Here is a 23,275-nt window from a genome sequence, read left to right as displayed (position 1 = left end):
AGTACAGACCAGACTCAACGTATGGAAATCCCAGTTCCAGGAATATAACCTCAACATCAGCAAGACCTAGACAGTGGTGTCGGCAGTCAACAGAGAAGGGCATCCAGCAAGTGTAAAACTAGGAGACCATTAGCTAGAGTGTGTGGATAGTTTTCCTTACCTTGGAAGTGTAGTCTCCAGTGGTAATTTGGTCAGAAAGGAAATTACAGAGTGCGAAAGGGATCAGAATTCTACCAACGAGTAAGAACACTTTTATGGGATGACATGATTCCAAAACCGGCCAAACTGATGATGTTTAACAGCTATTTCATACCAATATTTACCTATGGTATTGAAGCGTGCACCCTCACAAAAAGAGATTCATCAAGACTGCAAGCATCAGAGATGAAATTTCTTAGATCCACCATCCAGAAGACCAAGATGGACAAGTTAAGAAATGAAGAGGTGAGGAAAGAAGCCGGAATAAAGACATCCCTATTAGACCGAATCAGCACATCCAGACTATGGTGGTATGGGTGTGTGATGAGGATGGAGCCTTCAAGAACAGCCAGAATAAATTTGGAAAGACAGGTGGAGGGAAAAAGACCTCCAGAAAGACCTAAAACCCAATGGAAGGACATGATGAAGGTTGATCTAGTTATGAGAGGATGGACAGTGGATGGTGTTCTCCATGACAAGTTGTATATGGACAGGAAGAAGTGCAAGAGGCTCATTAACAGTACCCGGGAAACTGGAACTGTACAATTTATTTATTTATTCGTATCAGAAGCATACATTTTGCATAGCACAATGGTACTTAATGACATACATATCAAATAGTGTCTGCCCAGAATTTTGCCTCGCCATAAGACCTATCTGTGTCGGTGCGACGTAAAGCCCCCAGCAAAAAAAAAAAAAAAAAGAATTTTGCCAAATCACGGGCATTAGGTGTTGCAGCCATCAAGTCCTCTATTGTGCAACTTAAAGGACACTTACTACAGTTCATGAAATGGGCTGTGGTTTGGTCTTCACCACATTCGCATTGCCTGGATGTGCCAGGAAAGCCCCACTTTACCATATTGGTTCTTGATCTACCAACCCCAGTGCGAAGCCTGTTCAACGATTTCCACGTAGACCAATGTTCCTCGTGTCCTGGGGGGAGATGTTCAATTGGTAGCATCCAATCAGCAAGTTGAGGATTTCTAGTTCTCCATAATCTCAACCTTGTGGATTGAGCAGATTCGTTTAAATCTTCGGTTGTATTCAGGAAACTCCTCCTAGACCTCAATCTTCGGTGGGCCACCATATCCATTCAATGGGTGTGCACATGAGGTAAGTGCTTTAGTTCTCTCATTCATGGATGCAACTTCTCTTCTTATATCTGGTGGGGCGATTCCAACCAAACAGTAGATTCTATCTCGTGGAGTTGGTCTCAAGCAGCCAGTAATGAGTCGACATGTTTCATTTAGAGAAATGTCAACTTGTTTAGCATGACTTGATCTGTACCAAACAGGGCAAGCGTACTCTGCAGCGGAGTAACACAGAGCCAGGGCTGTAGTTCTCAGCATCTTTGGATGTGTACCCCAATTGGTTCCAGACAACTTGCGAAGGATGTTGTTTCTAGCCGACACTTTCTGCTTGATGTTCATGCAGTGTTGTTTGTAGGTGAGAGCACGATCCAGTGTTACACCTAGATATTTAGGTGTTGGGCAGTGATCTAGTTGAGTATCTTCCCATAATACCTGCAATTTCCTTCACGCCTGTCTGTTCTTTAAATGGAAGGCACATACCTGAGTTTTAGATGGGTTAGGCTTCAATTGATTTCCTCTGTAGTAGTAGGATAGTTCAGAAAGAGCCTCTGATAACTTTTCTTCTACAACCTCAAAGCAGTTTGCTTGAGTAGCAATAGCTCGATCATCCGCATATATGAAGCTTCTGGTGCCAACTGAAAGAGGTTGGTCATTCGTATAGATATTAAAGAGCATAGGGGCGAGAACACTGCCTTGTGGCAGACCATTCTTTTGTTTCCTCCATCGACTTTTCTGATCCTGAAATTCAACGAAGAACCTACAATTTTGGAGAAGATTGCAAATTACTTGAGTCATCTTGTAATCTTTTGTCATGTTGTATAATTTGCGCAACAGTATACGATGATTAACTGTATCATATGCAACAGATAAGTCGATAAAAGCCACCCCTGTGATTTTATGATTTTCATATCCATCTTCGATATACTGTGTCAGATGGAGGACCTGTGAAGTACAACTTTTTCCTTTACGGAATCCTGCTTGCTCTGGAATAAGAAGTGGTTCAATGATCACAGTAAGTCTTTCCAGGATCATCCGTTCTAAGATCTTGTACAGATGACACAACAGTGAGATAGGTCTGTAATTTTTTGGATCATTTGGGTCTTTTCCTGGTTTGAGAATTGCGATTACTCTGGATTTCCTCCACACACGTGGTAATTTGCAGGTGTTCATACAATACTGTACAATGATGATGATGATGATGATGATAAGAGTAAGAATAATATTAGATGGATCACAGAACTTAACGAAGACATGAGAAAGTTACCTATAACAATAGAAGATTTAAAATACGAAACAAATATACTCAAGCTATTGAAAGATAAACACATTAGACTACAGACAAAAATCAAAAAGCAGAAAATAGGAAGAGTGATTCCAGAAGCAGAAAGAAAATTACTTTCAGAAAGGATGAAACAGTATTGGGCTGACAAGAGGGGAAAAAAACCTCCATAAACCTGACTAAAGTTGGCTAAAAAATTAAAATAAATAAATAAATAAATAAATAAATAAATAAATAAATAAATAAATAAATAAATAAATAAATAAATAAATAATATTGATTTAGTTGCTCTTCTTTGAGGTGGACGTAGTTCAATGCAGAAATTGAAAGATGTTAATATGTGCCCAGGGATGTAGTCTTGGTGTAAGAATTTGTATCTAAAAGATAAGAAAGAAAAAAAATGAAGTTAAAGTTCTCTGGAGAGATATCGACTGGAGGATGAGATAAAGCATTATGGTATTGCTTTACTCACCTCGTGGCTCGGCAGAGTGGAAGGTGCTCCATGGCAGCTTGGCACAACACTGACTGTAGGTTGTGACCAGCACCGACTGTAGGTTATGACCAATAGAACACTACTACGTGCTATGGCTGTGTGGGGGAAGTGGCAATAAAGGGGGGAGGGGCCCTAGGAGTGGAGGAGATGAGGGAGCAGATGGAAGTAGGGAAGGGAAAAAGTCTTGTGTTATCCATAATCTGAATAAAAAGTTCATTTGTTAGAATTTTGATTGAAAATCTCTTCAAAAAGGATATTGACTTTTTCTGAAATCTCATTAAGGTTGAAGTTGGCATTGTTTTTCTGGTCATTAGTAATGTAGATGTGTTCTAATATGTTAAGTATTGTTGACAACATTATTATAAAGAAAGATACTGCAGTTGGTGGTGTTGGTTCTAAAAGCAACATTGAGGTTGTGTTTTTTGAATAAATTGATACTTTGAAACACAATATTGCTATTGAAAGTGAATGTGGTATTATACTTTTTCTCTCTCTTGTTGTTTTTATGAGTCTAGTAACTGGTTATTAATAATCTTGACCATCATGGCCAGTATTGGGTCCATAGCGACGGATTATCCATCTCTTTATTTACTGGAGTAACCAGTTTATTTAAATTAATCATCTTACGAACGAAGTTATTATTGAAACCACTGTTATGAGCTTAAGTATAGATAGTGTTTAATGAACATAGGTTTTTGTTGCTCGTTGTCATGTATTAAATAACTAAATGTATTAAAGCCATTTTATATTAACGAGTCTTTAACAAAAAACAAACAAAAAACAAGCTTTCAGTCGAGTTTCATTGGCTTTCAACAGGGCAAAGTATATGAAAGTCTGCTGCTGACTGTAAGACTAGAAATGCTTAAAGGAACATGGAAGTAAGTTGAGCAAATCACGACCGCATTATTCACGACCCCATACTGTCTGGACTCGGGGGATCATCATGCTGTGGTGTGGTGGTTGGGAGGGAAGTTACTGTTTCACACTCTCTGCCAACAGTTTCTGGAATGCGCTGTGCTGTGCCACGGTGGTGTTATGTATGTGTTTCTGGAGTAGAAGTCTCTGTGTATTTGACAACTTGAAGCCATCTTCCCTATGGAAGCCTCCGTGGCTCAGGCGGCAGTGCGTCAGCCTCTCACCGCTGGATACCGTGGTTCAAATCCCGGTCATAATCATTGCTCCAGAGTAGTGCGACGCCTCGGCTGCTGGCACAATTCCTATTCTCGCCGCAAGTTGGGGGCTTCATTCATCCCATCTCTGACCCGGTTATTGACTGGCAAACAGGTTGTAGGTTTTCATTTCTTTATCTCTATAGCTTCCTTAACAGGCGTAATGACCCTCTCCTGATCAACCTAGCAAGATGGGGCTATATCGATGATAATAACGTCAAATGTGACTGTGGCAAAGAACAAACTATGCAGCATATGCTCCAGTGTTCATTGTGTCCATCTTCCTGCACTGAAGATGGCCTTTTTCATGCAACACAGAATGCACTTGATATTGCTAGGTTGTGCTCGAGATTGATGTGAAGTGCTTTGATTTTTATTTGTGTTATTGTTTGTTATGTAGTTTAGTATGCATAATTGAACTGTGTAAATGATATTTCTGATATAATAATAATGATGATGATGATAATAATAATAATAATAATAATAATAATAATAATAATAATAATAATAATAATAATAATAATAATTTTTTACAAGGGACTGTGGAAAATCTTCAAAAGACACTTGTGAAGGGTCTGCACTCCACAAGTGTGTGGGATTCTTACCCACTAAAAACCACACACCCTTTTCCCACGATGTGAGTCATCACCCCGGAACCGCTCTCGCAAATAGTAGTAATAATAATAATAATAGTAATATATATATTTTTTTTTTTCTGTCTGTCGTAATCATCCAGGTCCTTCTTCTTCTGACGCAAAATATTTTCTACGTAGACTGCCACCTGGTCCCAAGATTCTCGACTTCGTAGCATTACTGACATGATCCCTTCTGGCGTCAATTCTCCGTGCATAACTTCTAAGCATCTTCTTTGTGGCAGCCAATGAACACACACAAAGAAAGTATGTGATACGTCATCGATATCACCGCAGTTTATGCACACCGGACTAGTTGCTAGCTCTAGCCTATGAAGAAATTTTCAGAAGTATCCATGACCTGTTAAGAACTGTGTGAGATAGTAGTTCACTTCACCATGATTTCGGGCAACCCATACGCCCAGAGAAGGTATCAGTCTTTTCGTCCATTTCCCTCTAGAATCATCTTCCCATCTTGTTTGCCATCGTTGCATTCTGCGACTATGAGCCAAAGCCTTTGCCCTTTTCCTTCCTAGCTCTTCTTGTGTGAGCCAAATTTCTTGTCTTTCGAAGGCCAACAAGTCAATGGGAGCTACTGCTGCTACTACTAGAATCGCAGGTTCTGATACTGTGCGATATGCGCAAGCAATTCGTAAAGCTACTCTCCGTTATACAGCCGCAATTCTTGTCCGATATTTCACAATTTTTAACGATTCAGCCCAAATTTCCGAACCGTATAGCAGTATCGATTGAACAATCGACATGAGAAGCCGCCTTTTACTAGATATCGGTCCCTTGATATTTCCCATGAGTCTACTCAGTGCAGTCATGGTTTTCGCTGCCTTATCTGTTACCCGTTGGATGTGGTCCCAATATGTAAGCTTAGTATCAAGTGTTACACCAAGATATTTTGTGCTCCTAGTTGTTTCGATGGCTATCTGTCCGATCTGCATCGGTACAACAGTATTAATCCTTTTCCTCGTCAGGAGGACAATTTCCGTTTTATGATCTGCGAGTTCTAACTTGTGATTTATCATCCATTCTTTGACACGTCGCATCACCTGATTCAATTTAAATTGAGCCAGCTCTAGGTTACGGGTTACTATCACAGCACCCACATCATCAGCATAACCCACAAGTTTTACATCTTCTGGCATCTCCAGCCGTAACAAATCATCATACATGATGTTCCAAAGGTGTGGTCCAAGAATTGAGCCTTGCGCTGCACCAGCTGGGAGCCGTTTTCTGCTCTGACCGTCTTCCATGTCGTATAACAATGTACGGTCTTTCAAATAGTCTCGCAGTATATACATGAGATATTCTGGTAGCTTGAAAGTTTCTTCTAGAGCTTCCAAAATATCTCTCCATCGTGCCGAGTTGAAGGCATTTTTAACATCTAGAGTCACAAGAAGCGTCAGCTTCCTAGAATAATGATTACCCGTTTGAGCTCGTTCTGCTGTCTTCACCACTTCCTTCACAGCATCTAGCGTTGAGTGACCTCTGCGAAATCCATGTTGTTGGTCGGATAGGTCGCCAGCTAATCGGACTGCTGCTATTATTCTCGGTTGTAGGAGCTTCTCTAAACCTTTCCCGGCAGTGTCCCGCATACATAGAGGTCTGTAACCCCCAGTTTTCCCTTTACTGATCAGAACCAATCTAGCTATCTTCCAACGAAAGCTAAAAATTCCCGCTTTCAAACAATGATTTTTCATTCTCAACAGCAGTTGAGGACATAATTCGACTGCCACCTTTAGTACTTCTGCTGGAATACCATCTGGTCCAGGGGCTTTCTTATTTCTAAGGGAATTAATTGCTGTTATCAATTCTTCAGTTGTAAAAGGTGGTACATTGTCTAGTTCTGTCTCGGCCTCATCATCAATCCTCTCTGCATGATCAGGGAATAGTATGTGTACTATTTCTTCCATGGTGCGTGGATCCATGATAGGGCTTGGTAGCATCCCAAATTTCTTCATGACAATTTTATACCCTAATCCCCATGGATTTTCATCCACTTCCTTAGACATTTCCCACCACTTGTCGGCTTTACTCTTTTTAATTGTATTTTGCAGTCTTTTCTTCATAGTCTTATACTCTGCTGAGAGAGCTTCATCGTTATGTCGTGCTCTTTGTGTCCTTCGTCTGAGTTGCAGGCATTGTTTCCTCAGCTCAGCAATTTCTTCATTCCACCAATATGCTGGACGCTTGCCTCTCCATTGTTTGATGATAATAATAATAATAATAATAATAATAATAATAATAATAATAATAATAATAATAATAATAATAATAATAACAACAATGATAATAATACTAATAATAATAATAATTTTTTTTTTTTTTTTTTACGAGAGAAGTGTGGGAAATCTTTCATTAGACACTTGCGAGGGTCCGCACTCCACAAGCGTGTGAGATTCCTACTCACTAAAACCCACACACCCTTTTCCCACGACGTATATCTCCGCCCCGGAACCGCTTTCGCATTACTTCATGGCGGTGTCGTGCTAATTTCTTAGGTTTCTTCTTCCTTATTTCTCCTTACTGCCGTTCATGAGCATTCATATCTCTCTTTTTCTGACGCAGGATGCCTTCTACATATACTGCTATCTGATCCCAAGATTCTTGGTTTCGTAGCATCGCCTGCACAATAGTTTCTGGCGTCAACTCTCCTTGCTCAGTATATAAACATCTTCTCTGAGTTGACCAATGATAGCATACGAAAAATGTGTGAAATACATCGTCTATATCATTGCAGTAAATACACGCCGAGTCGCTCGCTCTACCTACTCTATGTAGAAATTTCTGGAAGTATCCGTGACCCGTCAATAGTTGCGTAATGTAAAAGTTAACCTCGCCATGAACTCGGGCAACCCAATCAGCTAGGCGTGGTATCAGCCGCTTAGTCCATTTTCCTTGAGGATCTTCCTCCCATCTTTGCTGCCACCGCTCCATTCGTTGCCTATAATAATAATAATAATAATAATAATAATAATAATAATAATAATAATAATAATAACAATAACAATAATAATAAACAACTTGATGGTCTGTGTACTGCAGAAGTGTGCTGTCGAGCTTTTTGATCAAGTCAGTATATGAGCGACCACAGCCACATGGAACTTGATAGACAGCAGGTGTTTCGAGAATGGTTTTCTTTGACTGGTCGAAACAGACATTGGAGCTTCCAGTCTATGGTGGACACTGAATTTATATTTCCTAAGAATGCACCCTATTCTATGAGGGCGAATCAAAAATTAAGTTACATTTCCAAGTTATGGCCATTTATGAAACCGCCTACAGATAGGCATGGCTATGACTACATACAGTGTAAGTACACTTTTCCACATAGTCCCCAAGTGACTGTAAACATTTCTCAAAACAGTCAACCAACTTTTCAATTCCAGTAACATCTTTCAAGTTCTGCATTGAACTGCGTCCACGTCAAAGAATAGCATATCTAACTTCATATCTAGTAGAATATCTTATCAATATTTAGTAAACTTAACCCTCAATCACAGTCGTGAATATTTCACACAGAACTACAGTTGTGCGGTCCTCTGGACTACGTTTGGAAGGTGGGTAAAATAATGCTAAGATTACCTTCTAACACAGTTTTTTGTGTTTTGTACTAAATATGTATTACTTAATGAAACATAAAATGCAGCAGGTTTACAAAATGTAATTTCACCATTGTGAAAGTAATTTGTTCATGTTACACTCAAAATTCTCATAAAAATTTGCACACATGGACACAAATCAAAATAACTAAAGCCAATTCCTTCCTGAAAACTTGAATATTGTAATTTAATGTTATACAGGACTCACTTATGCTAAAATTGATGAGTGTTCTCTACAATGAATTAAATGGAAAATATCTGCACTCCTCAAAGTGACCAAACTTAGCATCACATTACACGCACTGCGGACGCATCTTACACTCACTTTGGACACGTCTTACTTTAATATTCTGAACAGATTTGAATTTTTCACTTGCAACACAAGGAACTTGTCTTCCTCGTCTTTTCTAATGGACAAATTTGACATATCTTCCTTCCATCTCCTGGCAGCTTGTCCTCCTGGTCCAGGTCTTCATAGAGATGTACTTCAACTCCCACAACTTGACCAACAGAAAATCGCAGTTCTTGTGGAATGCATTTAGGCATTATTATTGCTCGCAGTGAAGGTTCAGTCAGTTGTTTCATGAGTTTTCATTAAGTTCATCCTGCTAAGCACAGTTCTTTCCTCGAAGGATTAGTGAACAATGTATGCATTGATAACACTCACATGAAGGACGCAGCCAAAGGCCAGCGCTGTGTATGGCAGCTTGAACAGCATTTGGCGCTCTTATCATCTACAGTATCAACAACACTTTTGTGTCATTGAAGTGGGCTATAATTTAAGATTTTCCTGTTTCCACACCATCTTCTCTGGAGAGATGCCCTGTTTATAGGAGAAGCACCACTCGTCTCTTTTTAGGCACATAGCAAAAATAGTGTAAGGTCTATGTTGAATGCATACAACGTTGTTCCAACTTTATATTTCTATGGCAACAAGGGATATGTCTTCTTAGATCGAGGCAAAGTACTGGGATCCTCATTATATTGTGAGCTGGAATTCTAATATTCCTGTTTGTTTCCACTGCCAGCCACTTGAATCTATTTCTGCCACAAAAAGATTTCCTATCATGTTCCTCATTATTTTCACTTTCCGATTTTTCTCTAACTCTTTCCTTACACTTTCACAGTCATCCAAGATACAGGAGTCTGAGTCATATTTGCTGTGTATAGAGTCACCATCCTCTTCCTCAGAAATTTCTAAGTCGGATATGGCACCTTCTAGGTCATTGATAATTTTTGAAACCTTTCCTTCAAAATTTGGATAATTTGTATTCACATACAATGCTCCAGGGTCACCTAATATAGTTCAGTTACTGTCATCAACAGATATGGAAAACAAATGAACACAACGAATACCAAAAAAAAATGTTCAGTCTGTCACTGACTTGCACACTCACAGTCGTGTGGTCCCCTAGATGTCAAGTTAACAACACGAGAGCCTACACAGCGCCTCCAACGCTGACTACTGTGGTAACGGGCAGAAGACTGTGAATGGGGAAGCTACTGAGACGTGCAGATTACCAAGGCTGATAGTGTGCCTAATATTAAGAGTATGAAAAGTAGCACAGTCCTTGGGTCCGCACGACTGTAGTTAAGGGCACTACTAAGATTTAAATGACTTCTTATTGAAGATGTTTTATAATGCTTCTGAATTCAATGTTTTATAATACTTGGCTATTTGACATCATCATCATCATCATCATCATCATCATCATCATCATATATATGTAACATGATCTTTTTTAAATGTATTCATTCACTGTTGACTCAACTCAATCATGTATTTTTTTTAATTTTGACAAGGATTATATATTTCTAGCATGTACAATGTACAATATACAGTATAAAGCTGAAACATGTACCGCTGTCATTGTATAAAATAATCAAAGGGGATTATTGTTGCATGCTGTATTCTGTTTTGCCAGGAGATCGACAGATCTGGTGCTGAGTTCAGTACTGGAAAATTGAGTCCAAGTACGTGTGCAGGGGCACCAAGTGCAGGAATCAGCTTCACTCCCAGGCGTCAAGCAACCGGGGGGATAGAAGACAAGAGGCTGGCAGTTAAAGCCTTTATGTCATATATTGGGAAAATAACTTGCAGAATAGGGAGGCTATGGGAGTCCCATGGAATAAAAAACCATATGTAGGCCAACAAAGAAAATCAAGGAATTACTAAGGGTAAAATTCCTTCTCCCCTATGTGACTGTGGTGTTCCCTCACAGTCAGTTCACCACATTGTTTTTGAATGTGATAGAAGAGCATATTAGGGAAATAAGTCCAATTTTCTGTTGGCAACATCCACAGCCATAGAACAGACAGGAAATTTAGACTTAGACTTCATGAGCCCCTGTAAATTTGTAAATATTAATGTATATATTTATCTTGCATGCTTTTGCTTATGTCATGTGATAAATGAATGAATGAATGAATTAATTAATTAAATATTGAATAGGTTGACAAATATTATTTTTCTAATTGTCATAGTCAATATGGAACTTGAATACAGAACTTCATTACATGTAATAAAGATATACAGTTAGCACTCCATCCCAGGTAACCAGCGACCTGGCTGAAAGAAGAAGCTAAAGTCTTTCTGTCGTACATTGGAAAAATAACTTACAATAGGGAGGCTACTGGAGTCCCATAAGCCAACAGAGAAAATAAAGGAATTAAGTTTGCCAAAGTCAAGCACCATGTTCACACCTCAGCAGGTGTCTGCATGTTCCTGTGCTGCTGTGGCCAAGTGTATGTAGAAACAATGAAATGCAGCATTACCACCCAACTGAAGGAGCACACCTGACACAGCTGGCTGGGACAAACAGAGTCACAGAACACTCACTGTTAGCAGGCCACCGCATACAGTACAGCAACACCAAAGTACTGTCAACTACAGTGTCTTATCATGCCTGGCTACAAATAGGAGACATTGAGATCCTGAAGCACACCAACAGCTTCAACTGTAAAGAGAAATCTGAATGGGTCAACAAAGCCTGGCTTCCAGTTCTTAAAACGTTGAAGACCAGAGGACACTGTGGCCGTGACAGGCCAGTAAAAGCATCTGGCGATCAGTTGGCTGTCTCCGCCAAGGCAGGTCAGCCAACGCTGGGCTTGTTTCAATAATTGGCCATAAGAACAGCCAGTCAGCGACCGCCTGCCCCACCACAATGGAGCTATAGACAAGTAATGCTTTTCAGCCTGCACTATAAATTGACGTTTGACGTAGAATTATGATACCACTCCATTCCACTGAAAGCTTCGTAGCAGTCGAAGATAGCGGAACCCTTGAAAATGCCAAACACAGTTTTCGATAAAACATCAGAACTCCCAAATGTTCTTGGACCATGTCCTACAAGCATGGAAAATACAAATATATATATATTAAAGATGTCTACCATCCACAAGTTAGTGTGATTTTAAAACTTTCATGTTTTTGTAACACTCACCAGCCCAAGTACATTTCTAAAACTATGGACGTATTGTGTGTGAACACCTTCTTTGAAATCGCTTGTATTTTGCTGAAAATACAGTTTATTGCCATAATATCTAATTATAACGGTAATTTGCAATAACGGAACTTGTCGTAAATGGGTGGAATTATGATGAAATGTAAAGTAATGTGAAAGAAAAGGGCAAAAATCATAGTTTTTATGTTCAGCATGTTTATTGTGGTTGCAGTATTTTCATGCCTCCAATTATACAGGTTCAAGTTAATACTATACTTTTGGTTTTCCATCTGGCTGTTCTAAGTTTATGTCCCTTTGCATTTAAATAAAGTTTTTGCTGAGTAGTAGTAGTAGTAGTAGTAGTAGTAGTAGTAGTAGTTGTTGTTGTTGTTTCAATGCACACTATGACCATGTATTTGCAAATAACCCCTGCATTTATTATTTGTGCCAAGATTGGTAATGTTGTTTCTGACTCACAGTAATCTGAAAGTTGATATTTTACGCCCACTCCGTTGGCAACTCTCCCTGCCACAAGCAAGAAGCATGCTATGTACATATGGTGTCTTTCTTGTGGCATCAGTTTCAGTAGTATTGCATGTTTATGATGGCTAATATGAGTTCTCCTTACATGTTGTTCACAGTTAAAGCAAGCTCCTCCACATTATTGAAGATATAGAACTAATTGGTAATTGCACTGTGGGAAGAAAGTATGGGGTTCCGTGCATGATTGGAGAAAAAATAAAGCTTGTTTCGAACATCCAAACATTAACCACAAAGCAATTAATGGACAAAAAAGCGAAGTTTCCGGAAATCAAAAAAGCAGGATATGCAAATATGTGACTGAAAAGAGACAGTGGATGTGCATTCTTCTTCTTCTTCTCCTTCTTCTTCTACTACTACTACTACTTCGTACGGGTTGCAAGGCTAGTCGTGGATGGGTCGTGCATGTTTTTGAACAAAACTTCAATTTTCATAAATATATTGTACATTTTTTCACTGGCTCTTAACATACATAGTGAAGTATATTCATCTTTAAATGCTGATGTGTTTTAGTGTGTAAAATATTATTTGATCTTCTTTATGTAATACTTGCTCTTAAATTTTGATTTCTGTTTATCTTGTACTGTATGTTTTTCCCCATTTGGCAGGTAAGCAGTTTCGAGCTATCTTCCTGAGCACAGTTCGTACTCGTCGAACGTGCCACTCAGGGACAAAATCTTCCATTGGAGGTGACGAAATGGATTATGGATTTCTGTCCAATTCAAAGCTGCTAAATACTGCCATCACAAGAGCTCAGAGTCTAGTAGCTGTTGTGGGAGATCCTGTTGCTTTGTGTTCTATTGGCCGGTGCAGGTTAGTTAATATTCATGTAGCTTTGTAATTTATTAATTTTTTCCATGCCGGTGTCATATCTAACATCTGCATTTGTCTTGTTAGGAAAGTCTGGGAACGATTCATCGAAATCTGCAATCAGAACAAGAGTCTCTTCGGTATTACGTGGTCCTACCTTCGTAGTCAATTGGATGGTGTAGAATTGAAGAAGACTTATGTTCTGAATCCTCTAGCACCTGAATTCATTCCACGCCAACACCAGGGTGAGCCATACATCCGTCTGCCATCACTTCTCGGTCCTTATGCAGGACCTGGCCTTATACCACCTCTTGGAACAACAGGACCAGCGCTACGTTTTCCTCCTGCTCCTCAGCCTCCTATACCCCCATACCTGCCTCCTCATTTGTATTATCCTGTTTATTACTACCCTCCTCAGCCTCCTCCTCCTCAGCCTTCCAACCCAAACTTTTTCCCTCTTCGTCCTCCTGGTCCCCCTGGTGTTTTGGGACCTGCCCCACCTTTGATCTATCCCCCTTCTACTGGCCCTGTACCATGGGGGATAAACTATCCTCTGGTATCACCCCCAGGCTCATCAGGAATTGTTCCAGCTTTAGCTGCTGGAAGAAACACACCTATTGAGTGGAAGAAAAAGCCACAGCAGCCTCCCATAGGATCAGACCCTAGACGGGAAGAGCATCGCATCCCACCAGGAGTCCAAACCCATGTCAGGAGTCCTGGAGGCATGAAGCCAGCTGTATTTATGCCCCTTCCCCAAAGACCATCACCTGCAAGTCCAACTGATAATTCAGCAGACAGCTACGTGCCTGGAGGTGTCTTATCACCTCCGTCATTCTTGCAGCCCAATTTACCTGTCGGTGATCCAGTCCCATTTGGCATGCAAAACCATGGGATGAAGCAAAATGCTGCTGAACATCTTGGGGCTAGGAGGGGGCTGAGCATTCCCCAAGATAAGGCCGATCAGATCCAGTTCCTACATAATGTACATTTTCCTGAGCGGCATCTTGCTGCTACTCTTGCTAAAGGACAGCAGGTAAGCTCATCATCATTTGGATAGCCTTGGTATTAGCACCCTGCTTGTTATCCATCTTGCTTCCTCCTTCCTTCCATATAAAATACAACATTACAATTTAACATAACTGTCAAACATTTGAATATTCTTCTAGGGAGATATGCTTTTGAGTTTAAGTATTAAGGAGCACCTAAATGAGCTTACTTGCTTATGCTGGATGGGATCAAGAAGAGGTTATGATGATATTGTGATGTTTTACTATTTTATATTATCACACATTGAACTCTTCTACATTTGAAATACAAAAGGGCTGATGATTGTCATTTATGTAACATTGGTTAACATTGAAGTCTTTATCGTAATCTGAATCTCGCAAGGGAACTTTCTGAAAATTCAGCTCATAGTTTGAATAAGCACCATGCACAAATTATATATTCATATATAGTACAAATGCCTCATTACAAAATTTTAGCTGCCCGCTGCTACTAAGGAGAGGGAAACAGAGCTTGGGTGAAGGGAGTGGAGGCAGAATAATTGAAGACATGCAGTCATTGATGAGGGGAAATGAGCTTTATATTAACGAATGGATCAGTTTCATTTTCGCCTCTCTTGCTGATATAGATAGACCTTCTGGATATCCACAACAAACATAATATCTATAGATTCAGGGTTGAAGAAGTGAAGCTGGGGGGGGGGGGGGGGGGGTGCTTATACATACCATTTGCTCATTCTATATATTCTTTTTGAATGACTGTACATTCAACAATTTATGGTACCGCAGTTCTGAAGATAAGAAAATGCCACTGTTGATGTCATGCTGAATCCTTTAATTGGCAGCACAGAATAGTAATGCTTCAATCCATCCCAGGAATGAATAGGAATGAATCCTAAAGTTGTTATTGCTCTATTGGTAAAAGAGTGTGGCACATAAAGCAATATTCCAGATGAGGAAGAAAAGAAAGTTTTCAACGGAATCAAAAGAGAACTCTCCAGTAATGATGATGATGATGATGATGATGATCTTGTCAAATTCCAATCACTTGTTTGTCTTGGAACGGGGTTGCTAAATATCCTGTATTTTATGGGATAATATACCATATTCTTGCTAAACATCCCGTATCCCAGGCAGTTCCTCTCCAGGATGGCAATTGTCTTGTATTTCACCATATTTTCAACCTTTAAAGAAATGTACCATTGTTTGCCTCCAATGAATATCGACAGCTTTATTTCTTTCAAAGAGGACAGATTTCTTAATCTTAGGTGTGAGAGTTTGTTAGGGTACATAAAGTAGAAAATTTTGTGAAAATTATTTCCATTTCTTTGCTAAATTTACATGACAGAGGAGACTAAATTGAATACCTTGGCAGATTTCTTCTGAGTCAAGATCAGAACAATGCTTGACAGTTGTCGTCATGCCTTCTCAGTTGTTTAATGTTGTTCGAACTCGCTTCTAGAAAGGGATGCATAGCCTACTCATTGGCTGTTGAGATTGGAAAGATGCAAAACATATCTGTGATATTGCTGGATCAGTCTCTGCAACAACTCACTCATTTGATCATGGCTGTAATTTCTGCTGGCGGAGACCTAATTACCAATGTATGTTCTAGTAGCAAAAGGTAAAAGTGAGTTTCCCCAAAACAAAATAGTTCTTTCCAACTCTTCCAAACATTAAGGCATTTTCAAACACGCTATTTGGTCCAGTTTTATGCCAGAGTGTTCTGGCTGAGTTTGGCTGAAATAAAACTGATTGATTCTTGGTCAGCAAACAAAGACGCAACATGTTGCATCAAAATATACCTCCTGAAGTGAACTTCAAGGTTGAGCTCATCCTGCCTGGTTGTACAGGCAAGATCTAACCTCTAGACCAGGGCCATCCAGTCATTGCGCTCTGAGAGCACACCTGCGCTCGGGGAGCACTGGGCAATCAGACTAGTGCTCCTTCCCCTGCCACCACTACGGTGTGACAGTGTGGCAGCAAGGAGACCTGAGACAGACGGACGATGTTCGGACTGCGCTGACTAGATACGTACGTACAGTTGTGCGGCCGACGGCTTTTGTAGGTTTGTTGACATCATATTGGTAGGGCTGTTTTACCATAACAAATATACCACATGTACAAATTGAAAGGTACTCCGATGTATGGAATATGCAGGAAACGAAATCAAGTGTTAACTAAAGAATAATGTGATTTGTTAAAAACTGAAATTTGAACATATCTGAGAGGAAAATTCAACAGAATTTTACCAATATGAACAGATAGTACAGGCCTTGAGTGACTGTTGCTCAGTCGTTTTTAGGAGTTTTTAGTTTTGGAGCAAACAATCTTCTCCAAATTGGGTACAGTATTTCTGGACACAGCTATTCTAAAACAACTGCGCAAGTTTCTATCGCTCATCATTGTACGATGTTTACTTTTGGTAAGTTTAAGAACCGAAAAGAAACGCTCACAAATGTATGTTGAGCCGAACATTGACAGAACTTTACATGCATATTTATACAAAAGACGGTATTCTTCTTGCGGAAAGGTGCTGTAAAATTCTTCTAAACTCTGTGATATTAAAAAGCTGTCTTTAAGATGAACATTGCACTGCAGTTCAATCAACTCTGATTGAAATAGCTGTGGAACACTGTCTGCACTAAGAGAAAATGGTCGAACAAATACATCTAACACCGCTTGGATTTCTGTTAATTCTGAAAATATCTTCTCAAACTCTTCTTGTAATTGGTGAATTACCTGCAAGTACTCATCAAAGTCAACACCTTTCACTGTTTCAAGCAGTGGAAAATGTCCTGTGTTCCTTGCACGCAACTGGTTTCCCCCCACAAAATCAATTTTCTTTTGAACGCTTGAATTTTTTCTACCAAATCGCAGATGTTGTGCTTTTCGCCCTGAAGCGAAGTGTTCAAAGTATTCAGATGGGCAGTAATGTCACTTAAAAATGCCAAGTCCGTCACCCGCTTAGGATCACGCAAAAGAACTTCGGGCCACCCTTTCATGTCACAAACAGTATCTATTGTCTTCCGCAAGCAAAAAATGCGATGAACCACCTTCACCTTGCTTAGCCATGCTTAACCTTGCTTCTTTATGGTATGGGATATCCGGATACTCCTCTTCGATGTCATTCAAGAACTCTTTGAATTGATGGTGCGCGAGTCCATGGGAGTGAAGAAAATTTACCATTCGCACAACTGTTCCCTTTACGTCTTTAAGCTTGGCGACTTTTGCACAGATTGCCTCCTGGTGTATCAAGCAATGGTTCGTCACCATTAGGGTACTACCGCCCTCAGCCTTTTTTAATTTTACATAGCTGAGGAACCCCGTGCGTAGACCACGTAAAGCAGGAGCTCCATCCATCGTTACACTCATCAGCCGCTTCCATTGTAATCCCATTGACTAAAAAACGCCCTCCACAGCTTGGAAAATATCGAAACCGGTAGTGGTGTCTTTGAGAGCTATCAAGCCTAGGAAATCCTCGGTTAATAATACCAATATAAATGGCCCGTTGGACATTATAAATTTTCTATAAATTTTCTATCTAACTCATTCCTGGTTGCCAGCGTTTCTCCCCTGTGTGCTAAGTTGGGCGCATTATTTGGTAAATAGCACACCTACTATGATGCATGGCTAGTGCATACCGTGGAGGCCCCTGCGTAGGTTACTTGGAGCCACCGGCAGTGCCAGTGCACTATGAGAGACTTAGTAATGATGAGGTGAAATAATTTATTGTTGAGGTCGTCACCTCCACTGGCAACTTACCAGCACTTTGTCTCTCAATGACTGGACCACGTTAGACAGCATTAGCAACAAACAATCCCAGCGTACACTGGAACTAGCACTGCCAAACAAAACAAGAAATTCTACCGCCTCCTGCTAAAACAGAAACTGAAACCACCTGTTTCACTACAGAAGAATGTAATAGTTAATCTCACAGATAAGCCACTCAGTGAACGTACTACCTCGGCCTTGAAAACAGGACTCGTCTACGCAGTAGCTGCTAATAGAATAACGGTGGAAGAAAGCAAAGTTGAAATTGCAATCCGACACCTCCCTACCGAATCTGCAGAAAACATCAGACAGGATATATCATGTTTACTGAGAACCGCAAAGCCGCCACCATCCAATTTGACCAAAGAAGAAATTCATGCCCTCAAAACACTACGTCAAGATACGGAAATAATAATCCTACCTGCAGATAAAGGCAACGCTATGGTGATAATGACATGCACCGACTACACACAGAAAATAGAACAAAAACTCACCGATTCTACATACAGAAAAATAAGAAACCCTACCAACCACATTAAGAACAAACTCCACATACTAGTAAAAAATTCCAGTATCCCAGCCGAAATACAGAAGAAGCTGATCTCCTCAGACCCAATACCTCCTAGATTGTATGGTCTCCCTAAAATCCATAAAGTAGGCACACATCTGCGACCTATCGTAAGCGCTATAGGATCTCTGACGCACGATATCGCCCGTTACGTAGCCGGACTACTTCAGCCACATACTGGACACACGGAAACCTACATGATGGACTTCCGACATTTCCTCCACCTCCTTAAGGACCAATCAATTGAAAGTACGGACTTATTAGTAAGTTTTGACGTCACGTCACTTTTCACCAAGGTGCCGCTAACAGAAGTATTTCCGCTATTAGACCTGAAACTTCAAGACGACCTGTCAACGCTAGCTAAAGAATGCCTAAACGCCGCTTATTCCTATTTCAACCGGGAGTTTTCTACGAACAGACAGAGGGGGCCGTGATGGGGTCGCCGCTCTCTCCAATAATAGCAAACATGTTTATGAAACACTTTGAACAGAAACCCTTAGCCACATTTACCCTGAAACCGAAATGTTTTCTCTGTTATGTGGACGACATGTTCGTTATTTAGCCTCACGAGAGCAACAACCTGCAGCTATTTCTCGACCATCTCAACTCTATTCACATAAATATTCAGTTCGCCATGGAAATCGAAGTAAATGGAAAACTACTGTTCCTGGATGTCCTAGTAAAACACAACATCAATGGGACTCTGAGTCATGCAGTATACAGGAAACCCCCACACACACACACACACAGACAGGTACCTGCACGCCTCTTCTCGTCACTATCCATCACAAAAGCAGGCTGTTCTAACATCACTGGTTAACAGGGCCATAGTGATATCAGGCGTAGAACACCTCACCAGAACCCTCAGGGGAAATGGCTACTCGCTCAGTAACATCCAACGAGTCTTTAGTAAATCAGAACAGAACAAGAAAAGGTCGCCGTAGGGGAAAATAATGGGAAAGAAGAACTGACCTGCCCGAAAACAGCGATACTTCCTATAGATTAAAAACACTATAGACAGGATCGGCAAGATACTGGGCAAATACGGCATAAAAAAACATCTATAAACCACAATGTTAAAAAGAGAGAGGTTCCGCCTATTCAATACAGTGAAAAACAGTTGCACAAACTTATGTCACAACATGTTTAATTTGGTTTGAGACCGGTTTCGACACATATTTATGTCATCTTCAGCCGATAGAAAAAACATGGCAAGAAGTATACAATTATCGACACACAAAAAACACATTAAAGGATAAACATGTTGTGACATTGAATAGGTGGAACCTCTCTCTTTTTAACATTGTGATTTTCAGTTCAATACGGACCAATTATGATTCTCAGTTCAATACGGACCAATTATGAAGTTTTTAACTTTAAATAATAAATCTATAAACTGCACCAGAAGCTAGCCCGTTATTTACCACCAGTAAAAGCCACAATAGAACTACAGGATCCTGGAGTATACCACATTGTATATAGCTGCGGAACATGTTATGTTGGTTAAACAAAACATCTGATCTCCATCCGCCTAAAAGAACATATCCATCACACCAAGAACCAAAACACAGATATTTCAGCGGTAGCCAAGCATTCCTACAAAACAAGGCACGGAATATCATTTGACAAGACCAAGATCCTAGCAGCTATCCCTTGGAATCTGGAAGGAAAATTCGCGAGGCTATCGAAATCAAGAAACATCCGAACAATATGAATTTAGAAGAAGGATATTAAATCAGTAATTCTTGGATGCCTATCATTCATAGTTTAAGACATACAGACCACAACATAAACACGCAGCCCGAACCTCCAATTGCATAACAGCGTTTTTGGAAGGACCACGGCAAAAAAAACGTACAACATGGGAAAACGGAAAATCCGGGAATGAGTGAACCATCACCAATTTGGCTAAACATCACAAAAAAAAAAAAAAAAAAAAAAAGTATACTTATAATCTTACAAACAACCCTAAACCAAACCAAACTACAGCCCCAATGGGCCTTCCGCCTACCAAGTAACCGCTGCTCAGTCCGAAGGCCTGCAGATTACGAGGTGTCGCATGGTTAGTGTGACGAATCCTCTCGGCCGTTATTTCTGGCTCTCTAGACCGGGTCACCGTCTCACCATTACATAGCGTCTCAGTTAAAGGTAATGGTAGAATGAGTGAACCTGGAATCAGCCCTCATATCCAGGTAAAAATGCCTAACCTGGCCGGGAATCAAACCCAGGCCCTCCGGGTGAGAGGCAGGCAAGTTCGACCACGGGGCCAGCTTCAAACATTAATTACCGATACGCAAGTTAAAAATCTCAAAACTTTACATTCAGTTTTACCAGGGAAACTTCATCAGTTTCCTCTGAAAGCTTCTATCAGTTCAGCAACTTTGATCAGTCAAACTGTTCGAAAAACCTAATAACACCAAGCCAAACAACAATTGACCACAAGCAGGTTTTAATTCTCTAATCTAATAAAATAAAGCACATTGGATACAAAAGTGCCCAACATGATGGCAAAATCCCTTTTTCATTAAATCTTCCACTGTAATTTGGTCACCAGTATACTGTTCGTAGTCAGTTTATGGAAATCTTGTACCACGTAAATTCGGCCTACCGTACATTGACTTTTAAAGGTTATGTTGAACTCGAGAATATGGTTTCGAATGTAAAAATTGATTCTCAAGTTCTCGAATGCATTATATTCATTTCTGCCATCACTAATCACAATCACATTGAAAAGAAAAAATATCAAAACTTCCGAATTTACGGTTATTCGCGACCTAGAGCTCAGCTGGAAAGCGCGCTCTCTGTACAAGTCGATATGAGTGCGATTGTTTTTAAATGTAACATGTGCAAATAAAACATCTGTGGTTTTTATAACACAAAAACATGAAATTCCCAGTCTTACATTAGGACCAAAACAGTAATAGGGAATACCAAAACCTCCCATGGATGTATGCGTGTAAGGTGCCACATCTGTTCTGGTCTCAATAACATAGGCCTAATTGTATACGACAATGTTAAAATACTAAATTTGTGTTACTTAAGAAGCAGCAGTTTCGATTCCTGCCTGAAAGCTCAGTGACTATACAGTGCCCTGAGGGAAGTGCCGAAAACCTGTTCGGTGATACACTCGAAAAAGGAAAAAAATAAACATCTAACCCTGGACATAATGTAGACGTTTTGCAAGTACAAACATTTGACGAAACTCATTCCGTCTTTAAGTAGAGCTGTCAAAATGCGCTCTCTCCCTCCTTCCAATTGTTGTGGACACTCTTTGCTTTATGATTTCGATTCTCTAAACAATACCACCTGAATGCGATGCTTAGATTGTCCCTTATGCAAGTTTACCGCTGATCGCTTTTCCGGTATAGTACTTCCTCAAATTACCGTAGTGATGGGACATTAACACCAAGATCCGTAAATATGCCGTAGCCGTCCTTTTATGAGATACAGTTTCTTGAAAAACACGTGATCGAGGATTTAGCGTTGATGGGACTGAAATTTCTGGACTGTTGATACGGGAAATCGTTTCTTCGAGGAACGGATAATGCGGGATTTTTACTACGTGATGAAATTAGGATGCTCGCGGGACCACGTAATTTGAATGGATAATATGGGAAAACACAGTTTCTGGGAATGTATAATCGAGGTTCTGCTGTAAACCTCTTTTGAGCCAACCCCTTAACTTCATACAATTTACAGTATAAAATAATACTATCGGGCTATCACTAATAAAAATTCCCCAAATTTTGGACCTAATTCCTTAATTTGATACACCATGGGTGCTTCTCCTTAGCCATTTTGAAATCTCTCTGAAGCTACAGTCTCAAATCAGTGAGGGATGGAGGTAGGAGGCGAAGAGAGATGGAAAATGTTTTGGAATCGTCTTAGTTTCCAGGAAGCATATGTGTGGGTCACGTATGATCCATGAGGTGTGGTGATGATTATTGTTTTAAGAGTAAGTATGACTAGGCAACCATCCTCTATGAACACTAATCAGAAGGAAAAATGGAAGGGGTCCGACACTTCAAAAAATTAAGATATCAGCCAAAGAAAGACAAAGGCCACAAAGGGCATGAAAATAAAAGACTCCCTAGGATTGACAAACCTAATACCGTCAGGATCAGAAAAGAACAAGAGTTGACCGTGGGAGGTCGGATAGGATAAATGAAAGTGAGTAGCCTGACGCAAGTAAGTGGAAGCAATGCCAGAGCTCACCTTAGGGCACCATAGTCGCCAACCCACACTCCCAAAATGAGAGCTTCTGGGGCCCCTTTTAGCCGCCTCTTACAACAGGCAGGATACCATGGGTGTTATTCTACCGCCCCCTCCCATGGGGCGTTAGGATCCGTGACATTTTGGTAATGTTCTCTGTCACTGTACTTAGCAAACTGTTGGGTAAAGAGTTTTCTAATTGTTCTTGTTCAAAGAGTTACCATTCACTGTCAGGTTGTGTTAGTTAGGAAATCCTAAAGTGTCTGCTTTCAGCAAGCAATTAATTTTATATGCTGGTACCAACTAAGGAGAAAAGACAGATGCCTAGCTGTAACTGTGAGAATGTGTTTCTAAAATATATATACATACATATTTGAAATGTTATCATTACTGTTAGGTTGCCCCAAAAACATCATGTAACATAAAAATCCATAAAGTAATGAATTAT

General features: G+C 40.2%; 1 protein-coding gene across 2 annotated transcripts in view; it reads left to right on the top strand.

Moving 5' to 3' along the window:
- The window catches only part of Helz (Helicase with zinc finger), a 454,315-nt gene that overhangs the window by 339,009 nt on the left and 92,031 nt on the right, over nt 1-23,275 (top strand). For both annotated transcript variants that reach the window (XM_068225301.1, XM_067136674.2), the window contains exons 16-17: nt 13,068-13,272; nt 13,357-14,302. In XM_068225301.1, coding sequence (XP_068081402.1) covers nt 13,068-13,272; nt 13,357-14,302 — 1,151 coding nt within the window. The remainder of the gene's footprint in view (nt 1-13,067; nt 13,273-13,356; nt 14,303-23,275) is intronic.

The sequence above is a fragment of the Anabrus simplex genome, chromosome 1 (genome assembly GCF_040414725.1).
Source record: "Anabrus simplex isolate iqAnaSimp1 chromosome 1, ASM4041472v1, whole genome shotgun sequence".
NCBI classification, from domain to species: Eukaryota; Metazoa; Arthropoda; class Insecta; order Orthoptera; family Tettigoniidae; genus Anabrus; species Anabrus simplex.
Note: the sequence above shows the minus strand (reverse complement) of the source record. Positions and strands in the feature narration are given on the sequence as shown.